This window comes from Pagrus major, chromosome 3, assembly GCF_040436345.1.
Source record: "Pagrus major chromosome 3, Pma_NU_1.0".
NCBI lineage: Eukaryota > Metazoa > Chordata > Actinopteri > Spariformes > Sparidae > Pagrus > Pagrus major.
The window spans coordinates 8481502-8493211 of NC_133217.1; the positions used below are offsets into that span (position 1 = coordinate 8481502).

At 40.5% G+C, this 11710-nt stretch overlaps 1 protein-coding gene across 1 annotated transcript; it reads left to right on the top strand.

The window, feature by feature from the left end:
- Positions 1–731: 731 nt before the first annotated feature.
- mrpl3 (mitochondrial ribosomal protein L3) lies at positions 732–10474 on the top strand. Its single transcript, XM_073463541.1, has 10 exons — positions 732–923; positions 2091–2272; positions 2367–2458; positions 3425–3523; positions 7138–7237; positions 7369–7429; positions 7633–7744; positions 7877–7954; positions 8071–8148; positions 10218–10474. Exons 1-10 carry the CDS (start codon positions 850–852, stop codon positions 10365–10367), a joined length of 1026 nt encoding a protein of 341 aa, XP_073319642.1. The 5' UTR covers positions 732–849; the 3' UTR covers positions 10368–10474.
- The last annotated feature ends 1236 nt before the right edge of the window (positions 10475–11710 follow it).

The following is an 11710-nucleotide window of genomic DNA, read 5'->3' on the forward strand; positions in this document are numbered from 1 at the left end:
TTAAATGAGACAATGAGGCAATAGTAATTATAATTTAATAAAACAATTTCATGTGAAACAGTATATTGTTGCAATTCAGGAGATATCATGTAATTGAGAAATCATTGACTTGCTATATTGTCCTTTATTGATATACATACATATATAAATAATACTTTATTGATCCCAGATGGGAAATTGATGCGTTACATTAGCTCCTTCTAGAATAGAAATCACCCTATAGAGATTTAATAAAATATAAATAGAGGAAACAATAAGAAGAAGAAGAAGAGCACATAAAAAAGAAAAAGAAAATATATAAGTAGTAAAATATAAAACAAAATTCATATTTGTCCTGCTTTCCTGTTCAAAAATGTAAACATCAACATTTCCATGACAACTGGACAAACTCCATCTGTGAAGAAGATCACGTGGATGATTGAAAGCTCCAGAACTGCTAAATGGACCCCAAAGGTGAAATTGTTTCATCATTTGCTGTTTCCAAGGATAAGAATGAACTCACCATTCATTATCGTTTTGTTGCTGTTGCTGTTGTTTTTGTTTTTTGTTTATTTCATCAAGCCCTCAGCAACATTACGTTTAAGATAAACATGTACACATGATACCGAGTTTAATATCACTGTAGATATCTGATGTTTGCTAATAATTACAACTGGTGGCTGTGCGGAACCTTTGGCATGAGCCTCAGCTCCGCGGAACTGTTTTGGTCACGTACCGGAAGCAGCCAGGGTGACATTTGTACAGGACGATAAGGAAGGCATGGATGTGCATATGTTATGAGAGCCATGCCCTTCTAGTTCGTGTGTAGTTTTGTATATTTATGTTTAAGTGTATATATTAAAGAGCGTAATGGCGGCTTGGAGCTGTCGGTTTCTTCTTCAGCGGGGAACTCAACTCGTTTCTCTCCGAGCAGCAGCTGAAAGGTGGCTAACGTTAATGCTAACTTGCTAGTTATGCTAATGTGACTGAAGTTAAATTCAGGGTTGCTAAGCTAAACCAGTTGCTGCGGTGACACAGCAGTAAAGTTATTTAGATTAATGATGACGGTTCTTGTTGTTTTACCGCAGCCTGTTTTATTTGCTAATGAGCTAGCTAATGTTATCTTTTTTCATTAAAAATTACATTTAAGCTAACGTTAGCTGAATTGTCTTAGATACCAAATGACGTAGAGAGGTAATAACAAACCTGTCTTACTACTTGATTGCAAATATTTCTCTTCTTTTTGATTCGTATTGTTTTACATAGCTTAAACGTTAACTGGGGCATTTGTGGAGTGTTTTTACTTGTATGGAAACTTTGATATTTTCAGTGCTCTACAAATACCTAATGCTTACTGTAGTTACTGTTAAAGAGGACCAAACTCACAAGTCCCACTCAGCAAAGTAATAACTGAGTAATGCGTCGATAGCCATCTGCAAGCAGACGTGGGCAGAATATGCCACCAGAGTTCATTGAATCCTGAGTGTCTTTCTGTATCTGCCTTTGACTCGTCATTAAGCAGTGACATTTCTGCACTTGAAATGCCCAATCTGTCCGTGTGAAAGTGTGGACATGCTCGTCACTCATCAGCAAGGACACCCTCAGTGACTCTGCAGCAGCAGATTGATGAGTGATGACATGTGTTCGACTTAGTCTTCTGAAGTGACAGAGAGGAGTGTGAGATCTGAAACAGCAAAGCAAATTTCAGTGACGGTTCTGCAGTGAATACATAAATTAGTGCTGGAGTGATGATCCTCCTTTAATTAGTTTAGCAAAAATGGCATGTCAGCTTCTTAGATTTGCTGCCAATTTCTGTTTGATATTGTCATGTAATGTGTTTGAGCTAGGGACTGTTTATCAGACCACTCAGACCACCTTGGACTCTTGGAAATAGCTATTTTCTGGTCTATTGACCAAAAAATGTGGAATATTACTGGTCATGGCAAATAAAATGATTTAATAGCAATCGTAAGTACGTGTGTATTTTACGTGGTTTTGATTAGAAACAGTTGTGAGTATCTGTCTGGTCGTCATTACTCTAACTCTGGACATAAGTGATGGTCTTCCTGTTTAGTAACTGCACTCATTTCCCTAAATTTCTTCTCCTGCAGTCCTTCCCATTTGGTTGGTTGTATCAGGACAGTAAAGACCACGACATGGTTTGATGAACACCTTACAGAGGATAATCAGGAGTACATGAGGAAGAGCACGGCAGAGGAATACAGAAGACAAACAGCTGAAAAGCTCAACCCACTTAAAGATGAGCCCTGGCAGCGACACGAGTGGACAGAGGGTGGGTGTCACGATTAGTGAAAACTTTGCACACTTTGAGTCCTCGTCGTTAAGGCTCACACTTTAACTGTCTTTTCATCTGTTTCTCTTTCCAGGAAGTCGAAGAGTTGGATTAGTAGCCGTGAAGTTGGGAATGGCTCCTGTCTGGTCAAAGACGGGAGAAAGACACGTGGTCACCATGTTACAGGTACGAAACAGACACACACCTGCTGTGTTTTCTGCTGTGCTTTAGCATTCAAAAAGGCTGCCAGCATTCTTCAGGAATCATTGTGTGTGTTTATTGTTGTCATCCATAATGACAGCAGGTCAGAAAAGAAGTCAGATAAATTGGATTGTTCTGTGGGAGGAATAGCAAATATTGAACACTTTGGCACAGGCTGTGATCGTGCATTTGAAATGCCTCAGTGTTTCTCGACAAGCTTCTCCTCCCTTACAGCGAGGTTTAAACAGGAGATATTTAATGCCAGGTTTAGTTAAATCACGTTGTAATCTCATCGGCTAGTCTGTCAGTGAAGTAAATTGAAAGCAAACTGTGGCCGTGTGTGTTCACTCAACACTTTATTGCATAACAAACTCAATTTCAGTAACATGTCAGTGTTAATAGTCAGACAATGAGTATCAGATTTAAGGTTCTAAAGAAACTTCTATCCTCATCTTCTGACTCACTTTCATCACATTAAGTTTTTTTAAATTATTCTTTTCAGCTGACACAGGAGCAGTCTGTGCTTGATGAAAAGTAGAACATTTAAATTTACTTATTCAGGCTGAACGTACTCCCACCACTTTGGTATTTTGGGACAAGTGTTATCTCAAGTGAAACTGAAAGTACGTCTGCACTCGTGAATAAACACAGTGAAGGTTTGATACTTGCTTTTTCAAAAGAAAATTTCACACCTGTGCGATTAATTGTCCTCCCCTTTACTCTTGTGTTTCATTTATTACAAAATGCTTGTGATGTCACCCTATTTTATTTAGCTATGTCACTTGTATAAGTTACCCTGAGGCCCAATATTAAGATGTTTTACACCAGTGATTTTCATCTAATTGCATATTTGTTTACGTTGTAGGTAGGGAAAAAATGGGTGCCACAGTCAAAAATGCAGTCACACTATGACTATTGTTAATCCAGCCTCTGTTTCTTTTGTTTTTTCAGGTGCAGGACTGCCATGTCATAAAGCACCTGTCCAAGGAAGAATTTGATGGACACACTGCCGCCCTTGTGGTAGGAGGGAAAAACGTATCACCATTCCATGTAAGACGTAGCAGTTAATACCATAAAAATACATGTGTAAGGTTTTTATCTTAGCTGTGAAAGTGGATGTGTTGACATTTTATGAATCTGTTATCTTTAAAGTGGCTATGATTGATATTTTTTGCAATAACAATATTTTGAAAGACAATATGAAAACAATGAAAGGAGTCAATCATAGTAAAGAACATACTGAGAATTATCACCTGAATCTGCTTCACCTGAATTGGGCTTACAGAGCTTCATAGCACATTGTTTAGCTGTCTTGCCTGCAACTTCACTGTTTTGCTTCACTCACACCACCATTCTAGCCTCGTTTTTTAGATGAAGAAGGCAGCTGTTTTCAGTGAAAAAGCTCTGAAAACCCACTGGACTCTAGAACATGATTGGAGAGTTAGCAACTAGCTGGTGAACATAGTGGAGTTTTATCAGCTTAAGAGCCAGATATTTCCCACAGGAGTTGAGAGAGACCAAGCAGTGGCCAAAAAGTTACAAAAAGTCTGTTTCTGAAGGTTTAAAAGTAAGAATTTAATTCAGGAAAGCAAAACTACTGCATGGGTTATGCTTTTGATAAATAATAAATCTTTGAGGACAGGTCATAGAAAATGGAAACACCCTATGAGAGGTCCAAGCAAAAACAAGAGGGCTGATAACTTGCTGAAAGCAGCCACTATGGCTTTTTGTAACTGTAATCGGATCATATGTATATAGTTCTATACGAAAGCAACTAGACTTGCCTCTGTGTTTGAGTTTCTTGAAGATGTTTCCCCTCTTCAAAAGACATGAACAAAAGGGTTAACCACCCTGCAAGGGTTAAAAACTTACGACTAGCCACCAGTCAGACCTGAAGAAGCCTCTTGGGTGAGAGGTGCCTTTGCGTAGCAAGTAGATCTACCATGACCTGGATGACTGAGAATCTTCACAAATGTATAGGATCATGGTAAGATGCTGAATTACTGTTAAGATTAGCTGAAATACTAAGTTACTGTATGAGTAGCACAAGTGGAAGAAAAAAATCAGTCAGCTAACTGATATACAGCTGTATTTACCCAAAGTTTGCTAACATTTTCCACTATAAGCTACTCAACTAACACAAATCTGTTTTTTAAGTGGCCACTCCTACCAAGCTGGAGCTAACCATAGCAGAGTGAAGCATATATTAATGAATCCCGTAAAGTGATAGTTCGGGTCTTTTGATGTGGGGTTGTATAAGGTACTTATCCCTCGTCAGTGTATTACCTGCAGTAGATGACCATCAGCTCTCCCCGTGCGGAGAAGCAGCACATAACACCGACAGGGAAGCAGAGCATTGCACTGCTCAATGGTACAGACAGCAAGATGTATTTTAGCCACCTAAAAGAAGGCACACCTAAAAATCCTTTTAAGTGTACGCTATATTTTGAACATTTTTGGCACCTTACTTTGCCGTCAGACAGCCCTTTCCTTTGGCACAACATTCCCTCAACTGTGCAACGTCTGTATGCGACGACTTTCAGTGGATGTCTGACGGCAATGTAAAGCACCAAAAATGTTCAAAATATAGCGTACATTTAAAAGGGGATGTATTTATTCAGGTGGGCCATGTTTTAGGCTGAGCTGTCAGTCATCTACTGCAGGTAATACACCTCATACAGCTCCGGATCAAAAGACCTAAACTATTACTTTAAGTCTACTTTGGTACATCAGTCATTCAGTTACAAAACTATACAATATACTGTCTTTAAAACCAGGTTGTTAGAGGCTTACCTTTTTCCTTAAAAAATGTCCGATGGCACAAAAGAATCCTTAAATGTTGATCTGTTGTACAGATGATGAAATCTCTTCACTGTTTCCAACCTCTTGGTAAGAGAAGAGCCTGTGTAATTGCTGTAAGACTTGTAAAATAAAATCCTCAAGGTTAAGTCTTCTCTTTCAATTGATGATAAGGCACACTGTTATACATGTATTCGTTACAAATCGTGTCCACCAGCTTTTAGTGTCGTGTCCATGGAGAAGGAAAATCTTAAATTATAAAGCCAACCATAATCTGCTAGTCATACTAGTCCAACCAGACGAAGACGGACTGGCGCAGCTAAACCACCAAGTATTTTAAATTTAGCCACTGTGAATTTAATTTCTTCTGAAATCACCTTTTATTTGTAAGAGGACGAATGTTTCATTTCTTCTCTCGATAATTAGACAGTCTTGCTTTAAGCAAAATGAAGTGTTTTGAAATGAGATGGAAACGTTTCCTCGAAAATATGAATTTGGGAGGGAAATTATACTGAAATACTATTTCTGTGTTCAGTAATGTGGCAGCAGTATTTATAAGCAGCTGTCTTGGCACAGAAATGTGACACTTTGAATTATTGTGTGCTCATTTATTTTTCCCTCCCAATAGCTCTAGAAATTGCCAACATTATTCGACTGTGCAATAAAAACATTTTTACACCATGAATAAATCATTAAATAGGCCATTAGATAAAAATCTCAGCATTTTAGACAACGACCTAACAATTACATGACTCGTACTGTAAATAGGACTGAAATTGAGGACTTGAAGTGTTTGATTTGTATTCAATTGTAACGTTTGAGAATATCATATCTTCTCATACCAGTCACTGTGTTTTTAGTACCAGCAGAGGACCGCTCGTTTTAGTTCTGGCTACGTTTCGTAATCATGCAAAAAAAAAAAGTAAAATCATATCAGTGTGACAGCTTTATGAAACATAACTGAATTTTGTCATTTCCCTGTATGATTCAGCTCATATCAGTCCTTCCAGCTCTTAGACCCTTTATGAATACAGACCCATAGCCAGGAAATTATACTCACCCTCTAACCATCAGTGACTGTATTTCATCTGATGTGTCTTAAGAAATGGGATCCAATAGATTTCATTGCTGCTACCTCTCACCAGCAATGACAGGCACACACATATTTGAAAAGTGTCTTTCATGCTCGTAATAAAGTCTGAGGTCACTGCCTCACACTGTAGGTGCATAACACTGAAACGTGAGGTGACAGACGGCACTTCACTGTCTCTTCAGCTCACTCTGAACCGATACCTCCTTCTCAAAAATGGTTTCAAAGAAGTTGTTTTAAGAAAATCACTCATTAGCATGTGTGAGGGTGGATTTGTCCTTAAAATGTTATATCTGTCTGTTTAAGATTTAAAAAAAAACCCAAACAAAAGAACAAGGATGAATAAATCAAGATGTGATTTATTCATTGAGTGTGGATAGTTGCTTGATGGGCTGGTGTCTGGGTTTCACTTGTCGAACGTGAAGTTGTTTTCAATCCCCCTCACGCAGCCTCTCCAGTCAAAGGCAGAGTTTGTCGGGAGTGTGAAGCGTTGGCAGGCTGCTTTTCAGTCAACAGAAGGGGAGAGAGAGTTTAGAGTGACTGGGATGAGAGTGAGCCGAGTGAAAGCAAATGTCAGAGGCACTCTCCGCCAAAGTGTGCATGTGTATGTATGTGTGCATGTGTGTTTGGCACCCGTACAGTCATAACAGGCCCACAGTTAATTTTTAAATGCCAAAGTCCAACTGCTGCTCACTGCTCTTACTTGTTTTTACCACTTTTGATCACTGTGTTTGTTGTTGTATTTCTCCTCTCCTTCCATCGCTCTGACTGACAGAGGACTGAAAGTCAAATGGAGATGTTCAGGAATGCAGGAGTGCCTCCGAAACAGAAAGTCAGCACGTTTAAAGTCTCAGACAACGCCCTCATCAAGCCAGGTATACACACGTCTGTCGAAGGAACCCTTCTATTAGCTTGAAATTAAAGCTGCCCTCATTCACATCACTGTCCATGTCACATGCTGTTTTCTACAAATTTAGTAATGTAATCTTGTTTGCGGTGTTTTCAGGCACTCCTCTGTTTGCAGCACATTACCGCCCGGGCCAATATGTGGACATCACAGCTAAATCGTAAGTTCTGCTCTGCCAGATTTCCCTCTCCTCTTGGCTTCCTTTCCTCCATCTTAACCTCCCTCAGCTCCATCGTCACGTTCTGAAGATAGATCAGTTACTGACTTTGGAAGACGGCTCAATCCTCTCTTTTTATATCACTGTCCTCCAGAGTAACATGAATGTAAATCTAAAAATATGAATTTTCTTGTGTTTGTGTGTAGCATTGGTAAGGGTTTTCAAGGTGTAATGAAGCGATGGGGGTTCAAAGGTCAGCCAGCCACCCACGGCCAGACCAAAACTCATCGCAGACCGGGAGCGTCTGGACCTGGAGGGGTAAGAGAGACACACACACATACACACGCACACACTGTGATTCTCAAGATTCTTATCCGTGCCAGACATGAACAGTTGGCTTCCCATAATCCAGTAATGTGAGCGTGTGTGTCGTTTGTCATCTGTGTCTAGGATCCAGCCAAAGTTTTCAAAGGGAAAAAGATGCCCGGCAGGATGGGCAACGTATACGTCACGGCTCATGGACTGAAGGTACACACACTCAAAAGGACACATTCAGAGATGTTGTTTTAAACTTCTTTGTCCTTGACTGCAATTTCAGTTCAATATTCTCTCATCTGCCTCGTCGCCGTCTCTCTCTCTTCCAGATATGGAGGGTCAATACCAAGTATAATGTGCTGTATGTTAACGGCTCCGTCCCCGGCCACAAGAACTGCTTACTGAAGGTAAAAATAATCATGCACGCACACACAGACACACTCGGGAGTAATGTGTGAAGTTGAAGGTCAACCGCAGCGTACTTAGTGTTCTGTCAAAGACCAGCGACCTTGCACCTGTAAAACTTTGTCATACCTGCAAGACAGTGTGATCTATCTTCATTGACACCGTGCTGGTTCAGCAGCGTGTGCGTGTGTATGCATCTATTTATGTTTGTGTGTTTTTCTGTGAGGGAGTGTGCGTCTCAGTGATGTTGGTAATATCCACAGCATCCATCGCCATACTCAGCATGTTGTGTTCGCCTTGTGCGTGTGCACGCGGACACACACGCAGCCTATTATTTGTTTTGCAGACAAGCGATAATGAATACAAATGTGCATTGCATTTCACCCAGCTCAGCTGTCTTACATGGGCACACACACACACACACACACACACACACACACACACACACACACCTGGAGCCACTTCAGATTATATTACCCTAAAGGGTACACATGCAGGTTAATAACGTTAGTTCATTATGTTTGTTTTTATTATTCTCTGCAGACTTAATAGCTTTATGTAAATGAGGAACAGCCATGTTTTATTGATTAAAATTAAGACTATAGGGCTGCAACTAATGAAAATTTAAATGATTGATTAAATCTGTTGTTTGTTATTTTATGGTTAACCGATTAATCATTAGGCCCAGCGGTTGTCAGACATGAGGTTGGGGTCCTCTGGGATCTATAAGACCATGAGGTTGGACTGCAACTAATGATTTGAAGTGTTTTATTTACAGTGAATCTGTTATTTTCTTGATTTATTGATTAGTTGTTTGGTCTATAAAATGTCAGAAAATTAAGAAATATGTTGTGTTTAATAGTCCAAGATGTAAAATGTCTTGTTTTGTCCACAACCAAACGATGTTCCGTTTATTGTCAGAGGGAATAAAAAAAAAAACGAAAATACTCACATTTAAAGCCCCACTCCAGAATTTTTTAATGCACACTGTTCGCCAAATATTTTTTGAAAAATAACATAATTTTGTGCTCAAACTTGGCGCACTAAGAAGGGAGTTTGAGAAGCCAGAGAAGCACAGGCGGTGTTTCCCGAAGTGCCATCGGCTCAAGTTTATATGGTGTTAAAGAGGAACGAGGCTCCAACCCTTGTGTGTGGGGTTGAGCGAGAGAGAAGTGGCTGCACTCAGAAAGGGGTTGGCGACCGGTGCAGAGGGAAAGTTGTCTAGTGACAGTAAATGTACAGTACAGGTTACCATGAATAAACTCTGCAGCTCCTCAATACCAAAGGAACTTATGTTAGAGTGACCACTATCACACTTTCTGCTATTATCTATGCTTTTGCTATCCATGATGTCGATCTTGCTAGAACATCACTCTGGTTGTGATGGTGATGGTTAACATCCTGCTATAAACCACAGCCCCATTCTCTGTTTGAGAAAGATATTGACCATTAAACAGGAAGAGACACTGGCTGTAGTGGGACTTTAAGAAGCTGGAATCAGAGAATTTTGACTTTTAATTTCTTAAAACGTTACTACGACCGATTAATTGATTATAAATGTACTTATCAATTCATCGTTGCAGCTCTCCCATGGGTAAAATGTTTGAGTGAATGAATATGATTCACGTGGAAACACTTCCACCAACACTTGAAGTTTATTTCCGACCATAATTGTTGTTTGGTTGAAAGAAAATCTACATGAATGTTTTCTGCTTCTGAAGGGAAACCTTTCAGAAAAAAACACTGCTGATTTAATCTAAAAAAAAAAAAATGTAATTGGAAAATAGTAGCAAATGCCTGTAACAAAACACACAATGCAGGTTTTGTTCTACCAATGATTGAAAACCCCAAAATGTTTTCTTTAGAATGAAATACAAAAGAAAAGCAGTAAACCGTCACCTTTGAGAAGCTGGAAAATGCAAATATTTGGAATTTTTGTAATAAACGATAGCGATTATCAAAGTTGTTAGCAATTAGAAACACATTTTCTGTCGCTAATTGTTTCAGCACTAATTAAGACAAGTGTCCTCACTGCCCTTCACACAAGTGTGTGTCTTTGTGTTTGTTCCAGGTGAGAGATAGCGTTCTTCCAACCAGAAGCTCCACCCTGCTCAGCCCTCCTTTCCCTACCTACTTCACCGAGGAGGACGGCAACCTGGATGAAGACCTGTACGACGACGACTATTTCATTCACACAGAGCCATCATTAACACTGACCTGACCGCACACACTCATACACACGCATACACACACACACACACACACGACATGTTTTCACCTAAATCCTCAAACTGTCTGGATGCTGTAATAAAGAGTAATTCCTTTGAAGATCTTGAGCTTCTCTTGTTTTTTTTGTTTTGTGTGTGTGTGTGTGTGTGTGTGTGTGTGTGTGTGTGTGTGTGTGTGTGTGTGTGTGTGTGTGTGTGTGTGTGTGTGTGAGTGAGAGTGAGATACAACAGCACCAAGCCCGTCTGTTTGATCCAAACAGTTATTACGGTCCCTTTCCCCCGAAACCATGGTAACTGTAGGAGTGATGATGTCACTAGAGGATCCCCAAGCAGAGAGAGGAAAAATAGACAAAGAAACTAAACAAGAGAGAGGCAGATATTGTGGAGAAATGTGCAATATCTGTGCAGGACGCAGGATAAGATGAGGGAGGGGGGGGGGAGTGGAGGGTGAGCTGGATACAATGAGCCTCAGAAAGCAAAGAGTGAGGGGAATACAGACACAGGAGGGAAAGGGTATGTAGGTAGAGATGAATGGGGCAGAAGGCATGGGAGCTAATACAAAGGAGTATAAACAAGCTAGGTGAAAGAGATGAGTTGGCGAAGGTGTGGAGAGCGACTAACAAAAGGAGAGGCAGGGATGGAGGCTTACAAAGGTTGACATTTGTGCATAAGAGGATAAATGAGGACATTAATGTTGCAGCAGGAACTGCTGGGCGCTTAAGTCTGTGTGTGTTTGTGTTCAGCAGTATTTAAATGAGAAAATCTCAAGCTGGGGGGCTGCCAGAACCCCTCCTCGCCTTCTCGGGCAATAAATAATCACATGAGAATCATGTCCACCGAAGTGTTCGACTCTTGTTCAGTGTAGATGTATCCTCAGAGGCCTGCGTGTGACCGAGTCCCTCTCTGTGTGGACCTCTGCTACATATCTGCTGCTTAACTGACAGCAGCAAAAATGAGCCTTTTGTTCGAAACACTGACAAGTCGCAGTGATGCCTCACAGGATACCCTGCAACAACTGCGGATACTCGCACAGCTTGGATGCCTTTTTCCCTAATTGAAGCAACACACAACGGGCAGACTCAGAAAGGCGTAACGTGCAGTAGCTGCTTGTCATTTAGATGAAAAAGATGTAAGGTGATGATTCAGTTTGTGGCAAACAACGTCCTGCTCTATATAACATGCCACAGCTTGTAGGTCCATAAGGCAGCAGCAGGTTCTTTGAAATGGTAATGATATCGTTTGAAAGTCCTGCTCTGTGGAGCCTGCACATCATCAGGCTCTTGTGGGGGTGGACGAGAGGAGAGCAGAGAGGGGAGGGAGGTTGAGGAGGGGGAGT